At 39.5% G+C, this 27,888-nt stretch overlaps 2 protein-coding genes across 2 annotated transcripts in view; one reads left to right on the top strand and one right to left on the bottom strand.

Moving 5' to 3' along the window:
- The first annotated feature begins 948 nt into the window (after window positions 1-948).
- On the top strand, window positions 949-26,077 carry LOC135715577 (uncharacterized). Its single transcript, XM_065238790.1, has 3 exons — window positions 949-1,114; window positions 24,706-25,077; window positions 25,136-26,077. Exons 1-3 carry the CDS (start codon window positions 1,015-1,017, stop codon window positions 25,243-25,245), a joined length of 582 nt encoding a protein of 193 aa, XP_065094862.1. The 5' UTR covers window positions 949-1,014; the 3' UTR covers window positions 25,246-26,077.
- Window positions 25,283-27,888, bottom strand: part of LOC135715576 (autophagy-related protein 2 homolog A-like) — a 35,793-nt gene continuing 33,187 nt past the window's right edge. Inside the window, exon 10 of the mRNA XM_065238789.1 lies at window positions 25,283-26,384. Coding sequence (XP_065094861.1) covers window positions 26,154-26,384 — 231 coding nt within the window. The 3' untranslated portion in view covers window positions 25,283-26,153. The remainder of the gene's footprint in view (window positions 26,385-27,888) is intronic.

Raw genomic sequence — 27,888 nt, forward strand, 5'->3', positions numbered from 1 at the left:
TGGGGAATACGCAAAAGATTGATATATCAAAAACTCATCATGCGACACCTCATATCACATTAGAATTTTACTATGATTCGATTGTTTACATTTATTTATTGCACACCGTCTTCGACTACGTCCTACCGACTGATTACTTAAAACTAAAACTTGTTTAACTTAATCCTCATTAGTAAAACCAAATTCGTTACAAACGTCATTAAAGGAAGGCAAACAGGAATTAAAACAGTTATTGCATCCAAAGTTAGTTCTGTGGAATGGAATCGACAGAAACGGGGAGTTACGAAATCTGCGAAGAGGAATGTTCCATGTTCGGGACAGTCCACATTGCTGGTAATTAGATCGAATATGAAGAGAGATTCCAAATCAATCAGCATGCATCGGTCTGGATAGGCAGAAAGAATTATTGGAAGCTGATGTAAAGCAAACCTCATGAAACTTTTCTGAAAAATTTAATCGTAATAGTATGCGTGGTGTAAAATGGAGACCACACTGGGGGAGCATATTCTAAGATACTGCGAACCAGCGAGCAGAATAGTGTCTTGAGGCAATACACATCGGTGAAACCAGAAGCATGACGATGAATGAAACCAAGAACAGTGCATTCTTTTGCAGTTATGATGCTTATGTGTTCACAAAACGTTAACCGGGAATCGATCGTATCGCCTAGATAGCATAAGATCAATGGTGGATATATTCAGACCCAATGATCACAATGGCCTCTTTCAGAGTGGACAGATTCTGACATGCGCCGAAATGCATCGTCCGATACCTTAAATCACATCGAATTCAACATAATAATCGTACAGATAATTTTTATTGTCCGTTTAATAACTTGAACAGTCCTTTAACAATAAGGAGAAGATATATGTGATTTAAATTTTCATTAAAAGACATTTTTTCCTTTGCTTTCAGCACTACTTCCTAGAAAACATCGTCATCACAAAGTCCAGCTATCTGGAAAGATCCAAACCAACCCTAAATTTGTGATACACGTATCGCACAAGGTGCCCGATGACTCCGAAAATGATAAAACAACAACTGTGTTACGTATTTTTCCTACTTATCACTGCGCACCTGATAGACGCCACCATACCAACGATTGATAATATCGGTACGTAAGCTCCTACAAGTAATCCATTGTCACCATTGATCCATAGACAACCAGCTGCACTGCAACGAACCTACGTAATTTAAAAGCGGTCACATGTTCAAATGTTCTTTCGCGCAATCAGGCCATCGAATGCTCAAGATTAGTCAGCCCAGTGGCAGGCGCGTAGGCAACATGTTATACCGTGACAGCGGGCCCAAATAAAAAACGATAAACGATTTAAGCCCGGGACATGCTGCCTACTGTCAAACGCTGCTGTTGGTATAGGCCTTATCACTGGTCTGAGATTAGCCAAGGAATAGTGACCTCAATGTGACGTACGTTTATGTATGTTATTCGACTGGAGACGTCATTCGGATTGAGCCCATAAAATTTCTGCCTTTCTCCATATTTTGGTGGTCACTGAACTAAACGATCCAAACGAATCGGAAAACTATCAAACATTATAACTGACACCCACATGCGACCGCTAACGAACTGCCCAGGCTGCATTTTGACCATGGAGGTGATCAAATTTGGTTATCGCGGCTATGTTAATGCCTTTCTGTGCTATATATGGCTGATGAAATTTGACGCTACAGTTCACTGAACTGAACTGTATTGTAATCAATCAAAAGAAATGTGATGTCATTAAAATAGGGGCGTTACTATCGAACAAAATGGGCCAAAAGGTCTCAGAATTTTATGAAATGTTTCCCACAAGTAGAGTTTATGATTGTATGAACGAAAATAAAAATCAAAAAATTCGCGTTGATATTTTTTCGGGCAAAGTTTTCGGATTTTCCCGAACATCACGTACTTTGAATATTCGTAACTCATGAACCAAGTATTGTAGAAAGAACGTTGTATAGTGAAATTATCTCAACAATCCATACAATATATAATCTGACTAATGTTTTCGACGAAAATTTTCACGGTGGAGGAAAATCGCAAAATAAATCAGGAAAACCCATTCTCAGTATAATCATAGAGGTAACTCTACGACCAGATAGTTCCTAAGAAATGTGGTCAATTTTTTGGCTCAACTCTGGTACTATCTTCGATCCCAAGCTAATCGATGCACCCCTCGAAAAATCCACGAACTCGTCATTTTATCTGTCAAACTTTCATAGCGAATCAAAACAAACATTGTGTAGTACTAACATTTCGACTAGAATGGGGCACGCTTATAGATGTATTTGGGACCAATAGGCTAGTCAAGTAGGGAGTCAATTTAGAATCGTTAGTTTCCACCGGTTGGTATAATGGTTGCATTTTTTATCTAAATATGTTTTTTTCTTAAGCAACTTTTGAAAAACGCGTATTCAAACAATTGATTATATTTTTTTCAAAATAATATAAAATAGAATTTTTTTCTAAGGGAGTTTAACTGCTTGTGCAGTCATTCATCCCTGACACCTGACACATGCAAATGACTGATCTGAACAAAATGACATCTGAGAAAAAAATGTAGGTAATTAAATGTTCTTTGAAAAAAAAAACACTGACAGAAAAACCTCATAGAACAAAACATAAAACGTCGATTTTCTCAAAACACCCTAAAAGCTTAAGTAATGCCCTCAGATTTGAAGAAGAGTGTAAGCCGGTAACTTGCTTCAAAAAAAATTCTATACATTATTTTAGTTTTTAGGGTTTTTGATCTAATTTCCGTCCTACTAAGCACAACCCGCGCTTTACCTCTCTTTTTTGAACGGGTTTGATAAAAAATGGAATATTTCTGTCCAAGATGACTTTTAAATGTATTCACCTTTCAATACGTACTGTTGGATTTGATAAAGAGTTACACATTGTTGAGATATTGTTTAAAATCTAATACTGCTTCTTGATTCTAAATTCGTCCTACGCCATTAGATTTTTTTCGTCCTACGGATAAACGTAGAAAAAGGGAATTCGCTAGGAGCGCTTCTTTTGGTTTGAGAAAAATGAGCGTAAATATCCATACAATGCAATCAAATAGGATTTATAATGTAGCGAAGACATCAAATCAAGAAGACTGGCAACTTTGCCAGAATCCAAGCGACAGATACAATAGCGCTGCGCTTGAGTGAAGGTGGAAGCAACCCATAGAAAAATGAGCAAATACACAAACCTTTCTTCTGAGGATGTAATCTTTGCTATCAAATTCGTTCGAAGCATTTACCTTTGATCGGCAGATGACGCGATTGTACCTGTCTCATAGCGTTCGTATGAGAAAATTTAAGAGTTGCCAGTCTTCTTGATTTGTTGTCTTCGGTTGTAGCTAATGAACTAACGCATCGGAACAATCCTATTATTGATTTGTGCACGGTGAAATCGTTGATATTATTGATCTTTTCTGATCGATAGAACGGAAATGGGCGATTACGAAGAAGTAGCGCTCCACCCTATTGATTTTAAAAATACAACGAAACTGCATATTTCTTAGTAAAATAATAATGTATGTATTTGGACATGTAACTTTTTTCCCAAGTCCAGCCGTTCTCAAGTTAATACAAATTAAAAATATAATAATTATGAATTTTCTACACTCAAAAGATTTTCAAATCTAAATAGATTAAAAGTTACACTAAATCGCAACTCTCCTGCCCGACGCATAGGTCGGATTAAAGAGAGATAATACGAACTTAGTATAAAAATGATTTATTCATTGAATGGTGTAAAGTTGCGGTATTCATAGAATGCATAAAGCCTGCTTATCCGTCAGAATGCGTTTTTCATTGATGTCAAGTGAAGAATTTTGGAATAAAGTAAACAAAAGATCTGGAAGTAATGGAATTGTGTTTTTATTGAAGCATTTAAATTAAAAATAATAAGAATGCCCGATCGCATAATAATCACACCACGGTAGCCGAGAAAGGAATGTACGAATATTAGTGTTTATAATCCCATAATTAGGCTGCAGACGTAACATTTGGTGCAGGACAGGTTTGAATCGGTCCTTCAGATCTAGTCATGATCTTGTACATTTTGCACGAACGTAATCGGACTGGTTCCTTCTCCACGTACACCCAACGGCTGTTGATACCGTTTTTGCAGTGTGATCTGTTGGTTCTCTCTGTCACCCGCGCATAATCGTATTCAACATATCTCTCTCATGTGTTCCCAAACCCGACGATAGCAAACGACCTAAAACAGTAATAAAAAGTCGAACTTCTTTGTCAACTCCGAGTCGACCACATCAAACCCTTTCGTACCTGATTTTGGATTATAATCAGCTTCAGATTGTACTTATTTTCCACGTTATTCTGCTTCACGTACACCTAGTTGCTCTCTATTGGAAGTTTCATCATAGTCGGAACCAATTACCGTGTGCTCCTTCTCAGCATACAATCTGGAATCACTGGATATAGCGGCTTGCTTTCGTTTTTTCTTCCACTTCGGAATCAGCCGAATCAGAACGACCGCTTCTCGTCGGAGACCGTGATCCAGAGTTTGATCGAGTTGATTTTTCAGGGTGGATTTGACCTATTAGGGATACAATTTCCTCTTTTAGTCTAGAAATGTTTATAATACTCAGTGTTGGCAAAATCAGAAATCAATTGATATTTTTCCGCTCTCATGCGCTCACAATGTCACGCGTGATATTGGAACAAAATATCATGCTTGATATTGATTTTACAAGCTCCTTTGATATTGCGAGACTATTTACAACATGCAAAAATAAAGCTGAGAGTTGACTCGACACAAAAATGATTCCATTGCACATCGTTTTCTTAGAAAGAGAAAGCACAGTTTGCTATCTCTTTTAATCTTCACCGATGGCAGACGCGAAGGGACTGCTGCAAGCCGTTCTGGAAGTTTCGGTTGCATTCGGGTGTAAAGCAAAACTCATTAAACTCAATCTCACCACAGTTTGGTGAGATTTGCAGTTGGTGAGTTTTGTTAGTTGTATATTCTGAGCTGCAATATCACAGCTTGCAAAATCAACCGCAGTAGTTTGCTTGTTGATTTTTGTCTACGAAAATCAAGCGTGATCTTGGGCGTTGATGAGATTTGATTTTTTGATATTTTCCCAACACTGATAATACTATTTGAGTAGTAACTTACCGGAGAATTTGACCTAGAGCCAGGTCCACTTCTGGACTTAGTGGGATTTCCTTTTTGCAGTCTGTTCGTTGGAGTTCCACTGATTTTGTAGTAATCCCGGACGAATTACGCGTTGCACATCGTTGGAGCGACTTGTTGAAAAACAAACACACATACGAAGTTTTGTGATTGTTGATGATGTGTGCGCTGCACTGACCATATTTCCCCAAATAATTTATGTTCTTGATCAGACTGTCCGACTGTGGTTTCTCGTGGGGTTTCATAAGGAAGTGTTGGTTCGACGTGCCGATTTGCTTCACAACTGATTTATTATTTTGAATGCATAACAAACTGCATTTTGTTGTTTTTTTTTTCCTTTGTATACTAGGAACTAATTACACGCCTTTATTCAGATTTAGTATAGGTTTTAAAGAAATTTTAATCGGATCAATTTATAAACATTGCGTAATCATAAAATGATTAAATTTAAATCTATCTTTGTTTAGTAATATTTTTGAGTGTACATTTTGAACCATTTTTAAATATTAAAGGGTGTTACGATCAAAATTTGGCTAAACAAGAATGCGTGTGAATTGATTTTTTTTATTAAAATCAGGAAATACTTGCTTTAAATTTTCGGAAGATTAGTATGTGAATGTATGTGTATAGTAATGATGATGATTGAAAAATATTTCAAAAGGAAAGCCCTTATTACCGATGTCACTTCACGGTGAAGTGACATCTTATCACTCACGGTGAAGTGATTCCCATTTGATTTACACGGCAAACACTTCACCGTCAGTGACAAGTGAGTGGTCTTTTCACTTCGTTTTCACCGTAAAGTGACACTCGTAATAAGGGCCGCAAAATAATACAAACTGACTGACGGTGTCTTGAGCCTTAAAGTTCCACAAAAGGTAAACAATTTATTTACTTTCAAAGTGTTTTTATGTTACTTCATACGCGAAGTTAGCGATTTTCAGAGTTGGTTGGAAATGCTATCATGAAGCTTTAAGTGTGATAATTTATTAGCTAGAGAATGATCTTTAGAAGAGGGTAGGTGGATAGTTCCGTTAGAGTACGGCAGTATGAAAATTGAATAGAAGTTGAAAATGAGCGAAGGGCCATTAATGCGACAGTTTTTAAAGTTAGACGCACATCTTTTGCCTAACCCGTACGATGTACGCGGAGACTTGAAGTATGTCTCCAAGTCTACAGGCAACAAATGTGCGTCCTTCTTTTGCTCATAAACTGACTGCGGCTGTGGAATAGTTCTAGCGACGTTTTCATCACTACCTAAAGCCCCACGTTGCGAGAGTATTATTTATGTACGGTCCTTATATTTGAAATGGCGTTTCAATGTTCAGGCCTGATGGGTATATTAATGATGATGGTTGAATGATATTTCAAAAAGCTCCGTTGAAGATCAGTGGCTGAGAAAATAATATTGATGGCGTATTTTCCATTCTTTTGAACATGAGCTATTCTTCAGCTGTATTCCGTTGAAGTACAGTAATGTGGTGCTTCGTACCAAAGCGGAGTATGACCAACAATCAATACGAAACTAACGATTTTAAATTGGCTCACCACTTTAGTAGCCTATTGGTCCCAAGCAAACGATTAACGTATCCTATTCTAGTCGAAATTCTAGTACTACGCAATGTTTGTTTTGATTCGCTATGAAAGTTGACAGATAAAATGAGGGGTTATTGGTTTTTCCTATGTTTCGAGGGGTGAATCGATTAGCTTGGGACCGAAGAGAGTACCAGAGCTGAGCCAAAAAGTTGAGCACGTTATTTCGGGACTTTCTAGTCTTAGAGTTACCTCTATGGTATGACTTGGTCGTCACCCATCTGAGGTCTTCCAATGTGGAATTCTTAGCACACGACATTCCCGATGAGCAACCGTTCAAGGTCGTCATCAGGGGCCTACCAAACTTCGACCCGGATGACAAAAAGAGATGAAAATGTTAAGGCGTATCTGGAATGTCTTTTCCTGGTACACTTCCAGAACGGAACGGTGACGCTCAACGCGTTGAATGCCATCCGCTCCATCAATTCATTCATCGTCCGCTGGGAGCCATACCGTGGTGGCCATCGCGATGTGAATCAATGCCAACGGTGTCTGAACTTGCAACTGCAACATTAAGCCACGCTGCGGCAATTGCGCTCAAGACCATGCCACCGTCGAATGTGCTGCGGATGAAGCTGTGGCGTCCAAATGCGCCAACTGTGGTGGTGCTCACCAAGGATCTGACAAGCAGTGCCCTAAACGCGAGGATTTTAAGCGCATCCGAAAACAGGCGTCCACTAACAATCAACCGACCTGGACTATGCTCGTGGAGGACCAACGCGCCCTTGGTGTTTTCGAACGAAAGGTGTTGCGTACCATCTACGGTGGAGTGCAGATGGATGACGGAACGTGGAGGAGGCGAATGAACCACGAATTGCACCAGCTGCTGGGAGAACCATCCATCGTCCACATTGCAAAAATTGGGCGACTACGGTGGGCTGGGCACGTCGTAAGAATGCCGCACGACGACCCAGTGAAAATGGTTCTAGAAAGCGACCCAACAGGAACAAGAAGAAGAGGCGCGCAGCGGGCAAGGTGGATCGACCAAGTAGAAGGTGACCTGCGGACCCTTCGCAGACTACGAGGCTGGCGAACTGTGGCCATGGATCGAGTAGAGTGGAGACGACTTCTTCGGACAGCAGAGGACAACAAGGCCTTAGCCTGATTGGTAAGGTAAGGTAACCAACAATCAACCGGGACGAAGGAAGGATAAGGCCCCCCCCCCCTCAAGAAACGTCTGGATCATCTGCAGGACAAAGTTCCCCATCCCCCCCCCTGGATTCTGGAGACAACCAACAGCTCAAACAAATAATCCCGATCTGTTCTCAGCGGATGAACTGTTGGAGATTTTCATCAACATGACCGGTGCTCTACGTAAGTGCCGCAATAAGCCCGAACAGATCCAAGTGCTCGGTAAGTTCATCATCCAGTATGGTGTCTATAAACCGCTAACCATCGCTACCTGAACCGCTTGTTCTGTAAAAACTGTAAAAGGCTTCTAACCGAGACCAATCTGAAGTCAGGCGACAAGTTCTGGTTGCCTGACCACAATATTATCCGGCTTGATCGCACCAGCTCCAGGGGGGATGGTGTAGCGGTCATCGTCAGAAAGGGAATCAAGTTCTGCACTCTGCCCCACATCCGCACTTCTATCATCGAGGCCGTTAGTGTGGAGGTGGAATCACCAACTGGAAACGTCCGGTTTGTTGCTGTTTACTGCCCAGCTTGGTGGAACTACCAGCGGAATCGGAACGGATGTCTATTGTTCGACCACGTACAACATGGACTGTATACTGTACAGTTTCCGGACTAACCAACTTTTATCTCTCCGGCGGGAAATCTCTCCACCCTGGACTTTTTCCTGTCAAACATTGAACTATCCAAGCCGGAGGTGCACAACGATCTCAGCTCCGACCACCAACCGGTGGTGACTGAGGTCGGTGTCAACGTGGTTCCTGCTAGAAGCTGCCTGCGTAAAGACCACCACCATGTCCACTGGGTGCAGTACGGACGAATAATGGACAGCAACATCGAAGAAAATCCACCGCTCGCCAAGGTAAGTTTGTTGCTATTGATTCCCACACCCAATTACTGATTCGGTTGAGAAATGTTTGTAGACGCCAGTTTCAGAGGACTGGAGATCTGGGCAAAAAACGTGAAATGACCGTTCTGAACAGGCAGATTGCTTCCAGAATGGACTCACTCCGAAATGAAAGTTTCGGGCGTGTTGTCCAGAATCTGGACGACCGCTTCAGACCATTCTGGAAGATAGTCAAGGTCCTGAAAACTCATCCCAAATCCGTTCCATCTCTCAGAGTCGAAAATGATGACGATCGGCTTTTAATCACCCCATAGGATAAAGCAAATGCTATCGGCGAGCATGTCGCATAGTCCGCACGATGATCAGGTTGCGCAATGCGTTCAAAACCTAGATGGCTCCGGTGGATATGATTACTCATGATTTGCTCAGCGCTGAAATGCACCAAGAACATGAAGACTCCCGGGTTTGACGGTATATTCAACTTGATCTTGAAGAGACGAAGACGAAAGTGCAGTCTCTTCTAACCGCAATCTTCAACAGATGCTTGGAACTGCACTACTTTCCAAGCATCTGGAAGGTAGCAAAAATCATACCAATCCGCAAATCCGGAAAGGATCCAACATTGCCTTCAAGCTACATACCAATCAGCCTTCTTTCAGCGCTGAGCAACTTGTTCGAGAAACTCTTTCTCAATCGTTTGCTCGAGTTTGTCGAGGAAAATAACATTCTCCTTTCGGAACAGTTTGGATTTAGAAAGGAGCACTCCACCAATCACCAGCTAGTACGGGTGATGAATAACAGCCATGGCCTTGTTAGACGTTGAAAAGGCGTTTGACAATGTTTGGCATCACGGACTTGTGTACAAGCTTTGTAACTTCAATTGTTCTTTACATCTGATTAAAATCACCCGTAACTACCTCCAGCAAAGGTCGTTTAAGGTATCGTTGACTTGTTGTCTTTCGAACACGTTTTCCATCCTAGCAGGAGTCCCGCAAGGCAGTCTGCTGGGCCCCTTACTTAACAGCATTTACACTTCCGACATTCCTCCCCTCGGAGACGGTTGCGTGTTTTTCCTGTTCGCAGATGATACCGCAATAGCCGTCAAAGGAAGGATGCCTAGCGAAATAACGAACAAACTTCAATGATGCCTTAACGCCTTTGCTGATTATGCCACCACGTGGAAAATTAAAATCAATCCCTCCAAAACACAAGCGATCATGTTCCTCCATCGGCAATCGCCCAAACTGAAACCGGCTCCATCTTGTACTGTAATCATGGATGGCACAAGGGTTGAGTGGTCTGCCGAAGTAACCTATCTCGGGATGTTGTTTGATGAAAAGCTCCTCTTTCGTGCGCATGTAGAGAAAACTGTAGTCAAGTGTTCTGCCTTGGTTAGGTGTCTGTATCCGCTGATTTGCCGCAGATCCCGCTTCTCAAGGGTAAACAAACTGGCTGTCTACAAACAAATCATAGCACCTGCGATCCTCTACGCAGCTCCGGTGTGGGAATCATGTGCACAGACTCACAGGAACCAAATCGAAGTCGATCAGAATAGAGTACTGAGGATGGTTCTTGATCGTCCTTTCGACACTAGAATGACAAATTTACACAAAGAGACAGGCATTCCCAAAATAGATTCCAGAATTAACTAAATTAAGACTAAATTTGCATAAAAATTTAATATATCAGATCATGCTTTGACTAAGTTCAAGTTTTTTTTTTATATTGTAAAATTGAGTTTATTTGGCTGATTGTGTTAAAAACTAATTACTGCAATTAATTACATAGCAACTTGTAAATGAAAAACTAACTCGCCAACGTATACAGCGTTATCAAAACCTATGAGAAGGTGACGAAATTAATAACATATTTTGGAATTTCAATTTTTTGTCTTCTGTCCATGTTGTTTAAAACTGGATGTATGGGGTCCTCAAAAGAGAACCTCCTCCGACCGTCAAGGATTGTTGATATCGTTCTCTTCAGGTGCGATCACGCCGGCGTCACTCGTGGACATTCACATAATTTGTAGGGTATGCTTGCAGGATTGTTTTTAGACAGAGGAGATCAGGATTTGTGTGGGTAAGAAAAGAATTATAAAAGGGAATGGAGCCGATCTCCTGCAGATGCCGATTGCTTTTGCTTTGAGCGCCGGCAGCTGTAGTTTCAGTCCTCCTTGATCTCGTGTCCTTGATAATTGTTGCATTGGCACACGCGCAGGATGCCTTCTCCACAAAAATGTCCCCATGGTAGCTGTTATTTTGGCCGTATGGACACAGTATAGTGGCAATACGGACGAAAGATACGTAATCTTGGCCGTGATGAAGGTGTTGAGAAGGATCACCTTTTGGTGAAGAGTGAGTGTAAAGGGTGATACGGTCAAAATTTGGTCAAGGGAAAACGCGTGTAAATCGGTAAAATCGTTTATTTAAAAAATCAAATTAAATTTCTTTTTCAAGTTCAATTAGTATAAAATTCAGGAAAAATATTCAGTTAGGCTTCCGCTTTTCCAAATCCGAATTGCCGGGCCTTACGCTTGACCCTGCCATCAGATTTTGTAAAGCCACCTTGTCCACCTTCTTCGCCGCAGAAAGCCAGTTTGCCTTGAACTGCTGCTCGCCCTTAGCAGTTTTTTTTGGTCTTCTTTAGGTTCCGCTTGACAATAGCCCAGTATTTCTCAATTGGGCGGAGCTCTGGCGTGTTGGGAGGGTTCTTGTCCTTGGGAACCACCTGCACGTTGTTGGCGGCGTACCACTCCATGGCCTTTTTACCGTAATGGCAAGATGCCAAATCCGGCTAAAACAGTACGGAACAACCGTGTTTCTTCAGGAAAGGCAGCAGACGTTTATTCAAACACTCTTTCACGTAAATTTCTTGGTTGACAGTCCCGGAAGCTATGAAAATGCTGCTTTTCAAGCCACAGGTACAGATGGCTTGCCAAACCAGATATTTCTTTGCGAACTTTGACAGTTTCATGTGCTTGAAAACATCTGCTACCTTTCCCCTTCCTTTTGCCGTATAAAACTCCTGTCCCGGAAGCTGCTTGTAGTCGGCTTTGACGTAGGTTTCGTCGTCCATTACCACGCAGTCAAACTTCGTCAGCATCGTCGTGTACAGCCTCCGGGATCGCGCTTTGGCCGTCGTATTTTGTTTATCATCGCGATTTGGAGTCACTACCTTCTTGTAAGTCGATAGTCCGGCTCGTTTTTTGGCTCGATGCACGGTTGTAGACGATACACCCAGCTTATTTGCGGCATCTCGGAGAGAGAGGTTAGGGTTTCGCTTGAAACTACCGGCAACTCTCTTTGTCGTCTCAGCGGCTTCCGGTTTTCGATTTCCCCCCGATCCAGACTTCCTGGCTGTCGACAAACGTTCCCCAAACACTTTAATTACATTTGTAACGGTTGATTTGGCAACTTTTAGCGATTTTGCCAACTTTGCGTGCGAGTAGCTCGGATTTTCGCGATGCGCGAGCAAAATTTTGATACGCTGCTCTTCTTGCTTGGACGGCATTTTGACAACTGAAGAGTGAATTCCAAAATCAAAATAGGAGCAACATTCTACACACACACACCTTCAAAATGAGGGGTGTTCAGGTTTTTTAAATGCAAAATTGAAAGATAAACGTCAAGTTGATATTGACCAAATTTTGGCCGTATCACCCTTTACGCAACGAATGCAGCCACACCTGTTGCGACATTTTGCCTATCAGAATATCCCAGTTAAGTGTGATCATGTGCCGTATAGAATTGGCAAAAATCGCACCCAAAATTTTTATCTGATTTTCGGTCCTCATCCAATTTGCTTGAATCGGGTTTCCATTAACGAAACCGACATCCATGGACGTTGTTTTGTGTAGGTTAAGTACGGCTCCAGACACACGCCCGAAGCGATGGAATAGGTCTCGCATTGTTTCGATCTTGCTTGCCGATGTACTGATGACGCTGATATCATCTGCATATGCCACGATCAAGTCGGGACCACACACTCGCTCGAGGGAATCTACCATTGGATGTAAATACAACATAAACAAATGCATCGAGATTGGGTCTCCTTGTCTCACCGACCACTGGATGGGAAACGATGCCGTAAGGTGCACATTTTATCAACAGGCGGGAAGAGGATAGAGTTGCAATCCGGGACAGCAAATCCACGAGTTGATTGTTTTTGCCGAGGTTGCGCATATTCTCATATAGAAATGAGTGCCTTACTCGATCGAAGGCAAGGTCCAAATCGAAAGAGACCTGTTTATGCGACGTCAGTTGAGCGATCTTATCCTTCAGGGCTAGTGTGGCTTGGAAGATGTTGTTGTGTGCGTTAGAACACTTCTGAGCTTTACCGAGTATGTGATGTGTTGTCATAACAGTTTCCAGGCGTGCCTTCAGTATGCGGGAGAACAGCTTGTAGTCAAAATTTAGAAGAGAGATAGGTCTGTACGAGCCAACAGTGTTACCAGTTCCTTTCTTCTTCCCCAATACGATAACACCATCCACAAACTCCGACGGGAAGTTTGATGCTAGTGCCTCGTTAAGCAGTAGGTTGAGCTCTCGATGGATGACGGCGAATGTTCCAAGATAAATTTTTTTTTGAATTCCGTCAGGCTCTGGTGATTTTCTGGAAGCACTCGATTTGATCGCCGCCCATATATCCACCGTAGTTATTGCGTCCATACATGCCGCGTTTGATGCATCGTTTTCTGGGACGATCTGGTTGCACTGAAAGTCCTCGGTCTGTACTACTTCTTGCGTAGGCTCCGAATACAACTCAGAGAAATATTGATGTACGTGGTCTTGAATGGTTTGCGTGTCGTCCACGATCTCACCTCGATCGCCGTCCAAATGAGCTATCGTTGTCTTTTTTCTTCTCTTTTCGCCTAGCTGGAACACGAATATCGGTTCTCCTGCTACTAATTGCTCGTGTATACGAACAAAGGCTTGTGTGAAACGTCTCTGCAGAGCGAGCATCTCTCCCTTGAGGCGGTTGATAGTTGCTAGCATGTCCAGATTTTGATAGTAGCCGTCGTAGGCCCGTCGCAGCTGGTCGTAGAGGGATTGCTCCGCATCATGAAAATCGTCATAAGCTTGTTTTGATTTCCAGCAGAAGAAACTAGCAATTTTTGGCTTACCGTACGCCAGCCACCAGTCCATCTAGCTTCGGTAGTTGCATTTTTGGCGTGTCCAAATTGCCAACTTGTCTGGAACTCCACTATGTTTTCGTTGGTGAGGAGATGGGGACGAAGTGACCAAAAGCCGCGTCCTTGTGCTTGACCTAGGTGAGGTAAACACACTCGCAAAGTCACAGCCATGTGATCGGTGAATGAACATACGTTTGTATGCACGGTTCGCAGCTGATCACGCAATCATCTGTTGACATATATACGATCTAGTCTTGAAGAAGAATTGGCCGAAATGTGTGTATGCAACTACTGTATGGTGGCCTGGAGAGACGGACTCGTATTCAGGGTGTCGACTCAAAGTCGAAAATAAAATTCCCTGACTTTCCCTGACTTTCCAGTCGGTTTTCAGAAATATTCCAGTCATCAAAACTTCGTTATTTTAACCCAAGAAGCTACAACGTGATGTGCTTTATTATACCGTAGTGTAAATTAAGGTTAGTTTAAAATGAGCAGCAGGGTAGAAGATATTAAGAATGGCATACTCATGGCACGTACTACATAACTTGATACTAATACAATTTTTACAGAACATTTGACCGACTACCTACGAAGGGTGTGAATAGGCGTAGGGCTATAAATACATATTTTAATATAATAATGAATAACTACTGCTCACAACTAGGCTCACTATTCATTACTAAGTAATAATAGGAATATTTAATCAATGTCACCAAGCTCTCAATTTGTGTTCATAATTTCACAGCCAAATAAAAATCAACCCGTAGACGATCCTTTCTCTTAACATATAAATTATTGTAAAATAGCAGAGCAGTGATTATTCTTGCTTTGGCAACCTAACCTGAGGATGCACTGCTAATGCATTAGTCAGTTTCGTACTCTCAGGAACTCCATATGACAACCACAGACATGGCAAAATAATTTAAGTTTAATTATCATTAACATTTTATTCTCTCAGTGAGTTCACATTACAACGAGAAATTGCAAGTTGAATATGTGTTTATTTTCATTTTCAGATTACTTTTAAAAATGTTTGAGCAGAACAATTTTCTCCTGCAAACTCTCGGCTTCTTTTTGAGCATCTTGAGTTTTCGGAATCGATAGCTTCTTTCATACGACGATCCTTGTCTACATGCAAAGCGAATGCGATTTTTCGAACTCGCTGAATAAGTTTATTCAAAATTTGTAAGTTTTCCAACCCGCCTGCATGAGTAACACCATCATAGATCTGACGTCGCGCTACGACTGAAGGCCCAAACGCAATGTGTTTTCAAAAAGATATTCTGCATTTACCGAAAAACCTCTCTCTGCATTGGCGTTGCCATGCGATAAGCAGCAAATCATTTTCACAACCAACAATAGTTCTGAATACGTCGACCAATGATCTGTGCCAAAAAACGTCCAGTCGTTCCTTTTTGCGATCTTATTGATCAAATGTGCATTTACCTGTGCAATATTGTTCAGATGATCAATATTAATGAACCTTTCCATAATGCCTCTAACCATTCGAGACATCGCACAAAAAAGACACCATAGGGTTGTCCGTCTGAAATTCGCATTGAAATGGCTCAACTTCGACACCAACTGATTTAAAGAAAGCTAGCTTAATACCACGTTCAGACAACTACAGAGTTATAACATGTTATAACGGTTGTCAAATAATTGCCATACAGAAACCACCATCCACGAAGGTTCGCAAATCGATCCTGACCGATCATTTCCAATTACGCTGAAACTTTGCACAGTTGTTCCTTTCTAGTAAAGGCGCCATTTTGTGCTCTCAGTTTTTCATATTGAATTACGACTACTTTTTGAAAAGGGCCTGTGTAAAAATAGTACTAATGAGTTTAAAAATATATATTGCCGAAACGCTTTGTTCGATTGATTTGGGGTCTAGAGCAAAGTTGTAGATATTATTTTGGCAATTGTGTAAAAAATATACACTGTAAAAAATTTCGTTTGTATCAATGAAAAAAATTATATCTATTATTAAAAAAGTTAATTTCTCAAAAAGTACATTCCTCATTGAAGCTCATAATGTTTGCTACTAACTGGCAAAGTTTGGTGATGGTAAACTCAAAAACAAAAAAGTTATGGTTTTTTGAATATTTCACGATTTTTACATGTTCATTAAAAACACATTTTTTTTAACCGTGTATATTTTTTCAAGAATTGCATTTTAATTTTGCACAACTTTTTCGAAGACACCATAGCAATCAAGCAAGCCGTTTTTGCAATGTATTAAAATGTTTATTTTATAAGCGCTTTTCTACACAGGCCCTATCGGAAAAGTAGTCGGGGTTCGCTATTACAATTTGTAATAGCGAATCCCGACTACTTTTTTATTTTAAAATCTCTACTTAAATCCACAAAATACATTTATCTGCTCTTTTTTTACTTTTCTTTTATTCGAAAACCTTATGGACAAATGATACATAATTTATTTTCATTGTAATACATTTACTTTCTATTTTTATTTACATCACTTCTTAAATACATCGAATATTTTGGCATCATTATCATTACAGTCTGAGTATCGTTTGGCTTTAATTTTATTTTCTGATACAGGAATGAAAGAATGAAACTTTTGAGTTCCTTGAATTATTTTTGCATTATTATATTGCTCGTTGAGGTGTGAAGCCATACATTCGTATTCCTCTGTTGTGGCAAAACTAAATGATAATTTTGTTAATTCTTCTTCTTTTCGATTATTTGCCCAATTATAAAGCTCTCTTGCATTTTTTATTTGATGTTCACGTTCTTTGGCCAAACTTGCTCTAGTAGCCATACGTTTTATTGTACCTCCAATAGCGTCACAAGGACCTTTCCCATGTGATGTTGCAAAGAAATGCCATTCGGCTTCAATTCCATACTTTGATTTAAATTTACAAAGGCTAGCAAAATGTATTGTGACGCGGCTCCATCGGACATAAAATAAATCTTGTTGATATTTTTACTTTGGTTAATGCGTAAAAAACTTATCATTTTAGAAATAAATAAGTTAACAGCCACTGAGTCATGCCTTAACTCTTCAGAAATTATAATAAAACTTAAATGTTTAACTTGCATATTTTCTCTAAAATATAAAACAAATGGATGAATGGTAGCTTGTTGGACATTCCAGTGATGAGACTGAACTTCATCCTGTAACACAAAGCTGTAGTTTTCGGAAAAATCGCAAGTAACTAAAAATTCACCTTCTTGCTAATTATTTCGTGTAGTTTTCAAAAAATTAGATTGCTGTGTTTTTATGAAATCATGTGGTATCAAACTTGTCAATTTCAAGCAGAAAAATTAAACAAACTCGTCTGCAGGCTTTACAATAGTTTCTAAATCACATCTATCCGTGGTAACCCACTGTTCAAATGAAAGCTGATCAATGCATTTTTCCTCTAATTGTTTTAATAAAATGTTTTCTAATGCGGAAGAGTCTGGACAATCTTCACAACACCGTAGATAGCAATATGTTGTCTTGTTTTCACAAAGTAGGCTGTCAGTGAACGTTTTTACATCATTTAAATGGTTAAGTTTTTTCAAACTGTGTAAAATTAGATTGATGTTTTCATGCGTTGTGCACACGCAAACATTGTGGGTTCCAGAGCTGGTTAAAAGTTTACATTGCTTAGGGCGGAGTTTTGCAAATGAAGAGAATCCAATTTTTACATTGCAGTGAATTTCATTGAATCGTTTATACGCTTCTCTCAAAGTCATCATTAGTAATCTTTTTTGAATGGCTTGTCGTTTTCCTTCTTTCTGCACAGACACATAATCTTTTTGACCAGGCATTGCCCGGCTTATATCATCATCTTCAAAAAAATTTATGACTGCCAATTTTGTTTCATCAGTTAAGGCTGTGCCATATTTTGCGGTTTTTGACGAATGACCTTCCTTTATCAACTTAGCCTCTGTTGCAATATATCTACTAGCATTAAATTGATCCATAACTTTTTGTGTTGACCATGAATAAGGCAATAACGATAAAATTAATAATTTTTCACTTCTTGCAGTGGATGCATTGGAAAACTTTTCCTTCATGTTTTCTAAAACTTCTTTGAGTTCATTCACTTCGTCAGCCTCAGGCTCGAAGTTGAAAAGATTCTTTCTAATACCTTCGTTGATTTAACGGTGCTTCTTTTCGGAGTAGTGGATGTAGTTGAGTTTTCCCACGTCTATCGGTGATACCTGGATTCCTGCAATGCCTCGGTTGAATATCTCGATGTTGACTGGTTGAGTAAATTCTTGGTACGATTGAACTGAAGTAACTGATGTCATTGATGGTACAGTTGTAAGGCTTTCACAGCTCGGTACGACAGGTACTATCACTGTAGTTGGCATCTTTGAGCTTCCGGCAACATGCTGTTCCTCGTTTGAGATTAAAAGAGCTTGTTTATCAACACGAAGACGACAGGACGTGCAAATGCGAAAACCAGTATTCAATCCTGATGCTTCAGAATATCCAATCGATTTTAATTTCTGGATGGTAATATTCGAAATATTCCTCAGCTCTTTCGAGCACTTGACTTCCTCGAACGGCCGAATGCACCTGATAAAACATGCTCGTTCACTCATGTTGCTTCCTTTATTAAAAAAATTAAAAATAATAATCTTTAAAAATGATTTCATTGAAATACAACTGAAGGTTATGCTTACCTTTTAACCAAATGGTGTTACACTTATTTCCTATGATAACTTTTTAAGATGTATAATCTTTGTGATCAACTGCTTGTTTTCACCATTCAAACTCATTTAAGTATCTGATCGATAGGTATAATTTCTACATTAGGTACAGACAGATGTTTTTGGTGTTCACTACTACAGTGTTGAGTATTTGACTTATTACCGTTAAGATCACTGATACAACTATGCAAAATTGAAGACAATGAATAAAAAAGAAAATTAATCGCTAATTTGAGCGTCATTTCACTTTTATTTAGTTCTAGCTCAATATTCATCAAATGAATTTTTTAGTTTTGTTAGTAACGATACCTTTTCATGGTATCAGATGTAATGAATCCTAACTTTTCAATAGGGCCTGTGTAGAAAAACACTAATGAAATAAACATATCTATATTGCAAAAACGGCTTGCTTGATTGCATTGGTGTCTTCGAAAAAGTTGTGCAAAATTAAAATGCAATTCTTGAAAAAATATACACGGTTGAAAAACATGTGTTTTTAATGTAAATGTAAAAATCGTGAAATTTTCAAAAAATCATAACTTTTTTGTTTTTGAGTTAACCATCACCAAACTTTGCCAGTTTGTAGCAAATATTATGAGCTTCCATGAGGCTTAAAACGAAAATTAAAAATGTACTTTTTGAGAAATTAATTTTTTTAATAAGAAATATATTTTTTTTTCATTGAAACAAACGATTTTTTTTACAGTGTATATTTTTAACATTATTGCCAAAATAATATCTACAACTTTGCTCAAGACACCAAATTAATCGAACAAAGCGTTTCAGCAATATAAATTTTTTAACTCATTAGTACTATTTTTACACAGGCCCTGTTAGAAAAGTAGTCGTGATTCAATTTGAAGAACTGATAACACAAATTGGCATCTTTACTAAAAAAGAACAACTGTGCAAATTTTGATCAAAATCGGAGCCGACAAATTAAAAAAAATTAAAAAATTCGTCAATCTGTAGAGAATTGCTCTATAACATGTTATAAATCTGTAATCTGAACTTACTATTAGCCATCAGCAGCGAGTCATTCAAACCGTTTTTAACATCTTGGTAGGAGCTGACGTTTTGTCTTTCTGGACGCCTTGAATGAATTTTCGTATTTGCGGAGTAATTTTGATTGCCCTCTGCAGGGCTGGTAGCGATCACTACTGTCAGAAATAGTGATTTTAGGGACCATGTTGAATAAATAAGTGACCAAATACAAGGTCCAGGTACATCAAATAAATGTATGATGTTTTAGACTTATTAAATTATTATCTCATAAACACTTATGTACGATATTAACCTTTAAAGCGACATATTCAATAGAAACTTTATTACCAAACCCACAGTATTAGTCACGGTGTCTATTAATTTCAAAAATCTGGAAAACCGGGAATCTTCAAGAAATTTTTTGTTTCCCTAAAATACCTGGAAGTCTCAAGGAATTTAAAAAAAATTCTTACTAAGAAAATAATGAATTTAAAACACAACCATTTATTTTTTCTCGATATTTTCCTTCACACTTTGAATTTTTAAGATTCACAGTGGATTAATCTTCAGTAAGAAATAAATTTAAAAAAATAAATATTTTTTTTTTGGTTTCTGAAGACCACTGTCTTTCTGCAACGTTTCTGAAATTTTTCTAAATTTATGGAACTTTTGTGCTCCCGAAATTTTCATGAAATTAGAACGAAATAATTAATATTTTTCTATGATTTCCACTGAAGTTCTCAAGATTTTTCTGAAGTTCATAAAACATCCCTTAAATTATCGACACTAATTTAAAACTTCTTCAATAGTCTAGACTTTCTTGGTGTCTAAACGATTACTGAATTTCTTTAAAGTTATCTAGACTACCCTGAATTTATCAGGTTTTTTAAGAACCCGCACCTTTACTGAATTAATTAATTTGCCTTGTAGTTTCGACAATGTTCCTCAAGTATCATAACCATTATTAACGATCGCTTTTCCCTGAACTTATCTATGCTTACCTGAAGTTCTCTGAATTTGTTTAATAATCCAGCAAATTTTCTGATACATATTCATAATTCCCTGACGCTTCTGACGTTTAAGGATCAATCATAGAATTCGTGGAATACCCTATAATTCCACGGAACTCCTTGTAAGTTGCTGCAAATTTGCTGAAGTTAATGGGATTATTCTGAAGCTATCTGATCATCCTCGAAGTACTCGGAACTTCGCTGAATATCATTTAACTATCTAGAAATATCTAAATTTAGTTCTCTGGAATTTCTAGAATATATCACTGCTTGCTAAAAGTTCTCGCTTTTTTATTAATGGAACTTCGTTTATGTTCTCTAACCAACTAAGCTAAATTTTCACATTTTTTAAGTTCTTGAAATCTCCATGATATAACACCCTTAAAATATTCTCACGTTTTCCGGATGTTCATAAAATTTCCAGGAATGCTCTCGGAGCTTTGCTGAAGTTTTCGGAAATTCACTGAGCTTCTCGAAACTTTTTTAAGGTTTCTAATATTTCCTTGAAATTACTTGAACGGCCCTTTGATTCTCTGATTTGACTTGATGTTCTCAAAATTTGAATTTGTACATGGAATACGAAACTTCAAGACATTGAATATTTTTAGACTTTGAACATACTTACTTGGAAAACTGAGGTAATTTTATCCAGAAAAATGAATAGACATCCATACATAGAGAAAGACGATTAAACGTCGCAACGTAAAGAATAATCAATCTTGAAATAAATTTACGCTAAAAAAGTTGAAAATAGTTACTTATTACAAGAAAAAGTAACTTTAGTGACTTGGCCTTAAAAAAAGAGACTTTTTAGTAACTGACTTGAAAAAAGTGACCAAGTCACTAAAAAGTGACTCGCTACCAGTCCTGCCTCTGAACAGCAGCACTATTTTCCAACCATCGGTGAGCGCAAAACTTTAACGGGAATATGGTAGATCCAGAATACATCGTGATAAACGCTCGTCTTGCTGGTACATCTTTGAAGATATTGTAGACACCACGCAAATACATCCCAACTGATACTGCGAACACTATCCTTGAATGCGTTATGCAAAATAAACAGCCCACAGCTTCCCAGATCTATCAGTTTCTCGCCACCTTTTTTTTTTCCTCTAGCTTCAATTCACATTGGGCCCATCCATGGATACTTGCAGCAACCGGCAAGGGCGTCCATAAACGCAGCGAGTAGATCTGATGCCCGGGATCTTCCCAAAAACATGGACGTCATGCACTGATAAAATTTCAAATATTGTTTTTATGAGTTCCACACATGATTTTTGGCAATGTGATCAACATAATTTTTTCTCCCTGACCTACACTAAAATTCCCTGACATTCCCTGACTTTCCAGATCATAAATAGAATTCCCTGACATTCCCTGACATTCCAGGTTTTTCCAGGTAGTCGACACCCTGGTATTGTACCTCGTTGCATCGCATTGTCGCAGCACACAAATCAAATCGACTGCGAGAATTACGTGCTCGGTGCGGTGTCGGAGGTAGAAGGCGATTGTCTTGTTGAAGAAACGCTCTCTCTGGGCGCGGTATACTGTTCCAGATGGAGCGTAAACGCAACAAAGTGTGGTATCGAGAACACGCAAAGCGACCAGACGACCATCTCCACATGAGAGAAATGTATATGCAGAAAAACGACGTCGAGCTCAATCGTTCGGACAAGTGTTCGAAGTGCGTTAAGTTTCGTTGTGTTCGTAATGTTGTTTATGTTCATGGTCGCAATATTATAGCTGGTGAAGAGGACGGTTTAGTGGTTGGAGTCTTTGTCGTGTGAAACGTTGCCATTATCACAACGCATTTTTTTTGCCAATCGGTCGTTGGTCCAATCGGTGGGCCAATCGGTCACTTCGAGGCAAGCGGCTTTGACAAAGACAACTCCGGTGTTGCGGCTGTATTGAATCCGCACGGCACCTTCACGCTTCATTCTCAGCGTCACACCAACGAACCTGGTGGACCTCCTCGAACGATGGCTTCTTCGGCACATTCGCATAGTCAATGCGAAATGTGTGTTCGCGGCGTTTTATCGCGGACATTGCTACGCAGTATCATAAAAAAAACGCGCTGAAACTCACGGCGATCACTCAATCACGGATACGCACTTTTACACTGTAACGTGAGCAAAGATAGCCGGCAAAAGGCTTCCGCAGACGATAGTTGTATAAGCATCTATTCGGCACGGAAGTTGAGCGCTAACTGTGTTCAAGAATATGCTTTGATAAGTAATTTGTATATAGGGTAAATGTTGGCTTCGGCACCCATTGACTGTTTTCGGCAACCAAAATTTAAACGTTAATTTCACTATGTTTTCCCATCAACGCACTTCCCTGAATGTGTCCAAACGATTGTTTAGCCTTTCAGCTTCAATCTGATTATATTTGAACGATCGAGCAATCCAGTAATGCTACATTTTTCTTCAAATAAAGCATACGCACTACAAAATGAGGTTGATTTCGAGTTGCCGATAATAGAACAGCTGGTTAACACGCAGTTCTAATGGGAAGGTTGCCGAAGAAAAAGAGGCTGCCGACAATAGTCACACTCACCTGAGAAGTTTGGAGCGTTGTAAAAACGCTTTCAAAACGTTTTGAAAAATTCTGTCGATTGGAATGGATAGAGAAGCAAGCAGCAGATGAATGTAAACAAACAGACACATCATATATGTGCGTGACGCTGAGAAAATGCTAGTAGAAGTGCAGACGCTGCTTAGATTGACGAGAATACGTAAATTCCCCTAGTAGTTGTAGGTTAGTTGTAGTAGTGTGGTTGGAGTCGCTGGAGGAGGAATTGTTTAGGGATGACTAGAGAAAAATATGCGTGGAAGCATCGGGAATGCGCTCCCGGGTGAAGTGATTTGGTGAGTACGTTCCAGTTGAAGATTGTTGACAAGTGTATTTGTGGTAATGCAAATTATGGTTTAGATGACGCATGGCTTCAAACATTTTGTGTATCCAAATAAAACATATTACATACTAAATAAGCACAGGGCATCGTCTGCTAACCATTGCCGCGGGTATATCGTGGGAGTCCCAGGTACCCGGTTCAAGCTTTAGTTGGCGGCGGCGGCTCTTCTTGACCTTCTACCCCCTGAGTAGTTAGTGTGAATAAGGGCGTCTATGTGATGTTTTGCTGTACCTGTTGTGGACATTTAGTGCATCCTGTTCCCTTAACTTGTTGAGGACACCCTGTCTTGCCTCAAAAGTTACCCTTTTTGAAGTACTAGTCTTCACAACATAAAGGGCACAATTACGGAGCATGAGATTTGATCAAATTATTCGCAGTTCTACTTGTCCAACGCCCCCGGCTGGGTGAGGGATAGAAGATGACACACACACACAGTAGTTGTATGTTAGTTGTAGTTGTAAATAGTAGTTATAAGTAGTTTCCTTTTTCCAATTTAAAACAAACCAATCCCACCAAGGTGGTCATTCTCTAAAACAGGGCTGATAGGACTAGAAACTGAAATTAATAATAATTGAAATTTCAAAAGAACTAAAGTTGAAAAGGCGCATCGGTGTCACTTGATAACTCAAACATGTACCTAAACCACGCAAATACAAGAAATAAAGATCATTTAAGTCAAAAAAGGATGTTTCTCCATGATTCGCCATTTCTTTCTCGAAAGGTTTTTTGTTGTTTAGAAATGTAAAAAGGCGTTTGAGAAAACTGTTAGAACAAAAGATGTTCCATGTCGCCCAAATTTATCGAATTCATCAAAAAAGTTGTTGCTTTGAACGCCTTGAACACAATGAAACTAATCCATTAATGGTACAGGCAGAAAGCTCTCACTTAACAATTGTAGAAGTGGTAAATGAACACTATGTTGAGGGTTGGCTGAAAGTCTCAGTAGGGATGTGACAAAGTTCTGGGGACCTGGGGGTTCATCCCTAGATACGCCAATTTAGCGGAAGGCACGGGATATGCAATGAACAATTACAATATCTAAATCACTGAAGCTTTTTCCAGAAACTCACATTTAATGGTTAATGCTGAACGAAGAAGATTATGTAATAAATAGGGTTTAAATTAAATGGTTAATGCTTAGGAATTTGATCTGCGGATCAAGGTCTACGAAGCCTTTTCTGTTACTTTCAGATAATCCAATCATATCCTACAGATCAAACAAAATAAAATAAAATAATAACTATTTTTGCCACTCTGCAGTCGAAATTCTCCAATCACCCACATTCCATCAAATCATACTACCTCAACCCTTGGTAGCTGCCGATCCGACGGTAGCAGCAGCTGCAAATCATGAAACAAGCACGGTCAACGATATGCCGCAGAACGAGTCTCCGGCGCAGAATGACGAAGCTCCTACCTTGAAGTTAGTAACGCGTGTTCTAGATACGCTACGATCGCCCCTTCCTGCCCAGCAGATTATACTGGTTCCACAAAGGCGAGCCCTTCCCGGATGTCCACTGTGCGATGCTTCCGTGTACAGCTACTGTGACTACAAGGTTTACCACGATGGATGCTGTTGCGGAACCACGAACAGCGGTTACGGTCAAGGATTTGGAGGGGGACTTTCCAACGGTATGTAGGTTCTATAAATACATAAGAGCATGAACTGACATACACAAATGACTTACAGGTATCGGCTACGGGGGCTGCGGCTACCAGGAGGATTGCAGTTTCCTTTACGCAAATTCATGCTACGAGCATCAGCTGATAGTGAATTGTTGCTGCAACTCACCATATTGAGGGATTTCACAATGTTAAATGAAAAGGATAACAGGAATCCGAAGTACTAATCACACTCTGGTGGTGTATTTATGTTGCTTCGACCGTTTCTCAACTGATGTTGAATTTAGTTTTAAATGATACGAATCATTTCGTCCGCGTTCACTCACAATCATTGCTCTCTAGTGTTAAATTATGCCTAGCACGTGGTTTCGCTCATCTTAAAAATGTTCTTCAATAAATGACTGACAGAAGAAACATTCCAAATTTTCCTATCATACCGTCACACACGAAAACTGCCCACTTTCTATCATTTTCGATACGGTCCGATTAGCATTGTTGAGAGGATATATTTTAATCTTAGTTTCATAGAAATATGGATATTCTTAATTTTTGTTCAATACAATAAAACTAGAGACGAAAGATGGAACTCTTTAGTAGCAGAATGAACGATTCTTATTCAACTATTAGCTTTTAGAGAGATTAACCATCTATCATATCATACCGAATTACTAATTCGTGCGACTTTTTTTTAAACGTTCGATGAAAAACCTTCCTCAATCTGTCGTAAAACTGCTTCCGAAAAAGGGTTGCTATTGAATTCAATGCGGTTCGTTTATTGCGTACCTAACGGCACACGGTCACAGTATATAGCTGCTCTAGCATATTGTTTACATTACTGTTTATCACATGATTTTCTTCGTTTTGCTAAAAATCGGATAAGTTGCTCCTAATCGTGTAGAATCAATTCACCTTAAAATATGAATAGTCATAAACATTGAACCTATTTCTAAACAGTGGGTTTTGATTAGATCACAAAAGACTAACATTAGTGTCAAAGTTGCGTAAAATAAAGCATCAACTGATGGATCAAGAAGAAGAAGAAGAAGAAGAAGAAGTCATACGATACAAATGGCCACCGTTCTTCTCTATTCTACATCATCCTTGTATTTTTCACGGGCTTCGGCACGGGCATCTGGCACAAGTTGGTTCTTCACACCGCCGAGCACGTTGCTGGTGGCTTGGGTGGCCAGCACAATCGGTTGCATAACCATAGGCGGAATTTGACGCATTACCGCTCCAACGGCACCGGTGTAGCCCTTCTGGTCATGCTCGAGTGCCGTCAGCTCGACCAAATTGTGTGCCGTTTCGCTGATGCCCTGGAAATAGGAAATGGAAAGAAAATTAAGATATTAGGTGTGGATGTTCCAAGGAAGATCATTTGATTATCTACGGTAGAAGAGCCCAGAAGATCCTTGTTCAGACTAGCGGTATCTTGATGTTGTGCTTTAATTATTATAACCAAATGGGGACTCTAATCTCAAAATAATAAAAGTAGGGTAGAAAACTACTTCGGCCTAACCGCCCATTTTGGGCCTATCGATCAGAAAACTTCAAATAAATCCATGATTTCAGAGTTAACAAGTCTATTATGCGTTTGGTACGATACTTTAGTTAATAAGCTACCGAACGAAGTCAATGAGAACGCGTGATATGAATGTTTGCACCCATTTTTCCCAAAAACAAAACAAGCGCTCCGACCGAATCATGTTTTATCTTCATCCGACAGGTCGAAGTGAATTCATTGGCGTTTCAATGGTGTTTCAATGCGTCAGGCCGAGTTTAGAATCCGTAGGCCGAGTTTGGCGTCAAGAAGCAGTGTTAGACTTTTGGCAATATCTCAACCACAGACAAACAGACGTAACACTTCATTGTGTATCTTCGTTCACGCATTTAACGGTTGATTTGAATATTATCAGTTCCGCGAACTACTCGCCGCAGCGCTGGCATCGGATCACTTTGACGTTTCTATACATTCTATAGAACTTTTATGCAATATTGTTTGCGAGTTAGCGAGCAAGCTTGTTTTCCGCGAGAAGCCAGAGAGATGTCGTTACTGAGGACCTATGTTTTGAGATACTATGTTTTCAAGAAAAAAAATTTCAAAGTGTTACGTCTGTTTGTCTGTGTCTCAACCATTGGTTTCTCTTTATCAAATCTTACGGTACGTACGGAAAAGTAAATAAATTTGGAAGCCATCAGTAATAAAAACATTCCGTTCGGTGCTAAACTGCTATAGATTAAGAAAGACTAAGTGCGGGTTGTGCTTAATAGACCGGAAATGGGGTAGTTAACCCTATCAGGGTGTCAAACTGAATTTCTATTTAAAAATTCCATGATTGTTCCTGTCTGTTAAGAACACCTCGGAGGAGAAAGCTTTTATAATGCTGGTCTGACCCTTACTGTGCGTGGTGCGGAGAAAAATATTGACATGATGGACGGTTTTGACAGAGTAGGCTTTTTTTAAACTTTATTATAGATATTTTTAGCGTACACGCTAAGATGCACACTGTACACAAACATCATCCTCTGATCGAATGAAACCTCAGACCATTCAAAACAAATCATCGAAATCGCTTTTTCGAATGATACCTGCAACGGATGACGGTTGTTTTGAAATCAGATGATTTTCCTCTAGAAAACAGGATGAAAATTGTTATGAGAAGGGATAGGGCCTTCAGTTGAAATGCGTAATGCTCTCTGCAGAATGAATGTCATACTAAATGGAAATGTATATGGTATTGGTTTAGCCTCATAACGCAAATCATTCAAAACGATGATGTAAATAATTCTATCGAATGTCATTTGCTGATCTGAGCTGAC

This window comes from Ochlerotatus camptorhynchus, unplaced genomic scaffold (assembly GCF_037179485.1).
Source record: "Ochlerotatus camptorhynchus isolate MF236.1 unplaced genomic scaffold, CSIRO-AGI_Acam_v1.1 ptg000957l, whole genome shotgun sequence".
NCBI lineage: Eukaryota > Metazoa > Arthropoda > Insecta > Diptera > Culicidae > Ochlerotatus > Ochlerotatus camptorhynchus.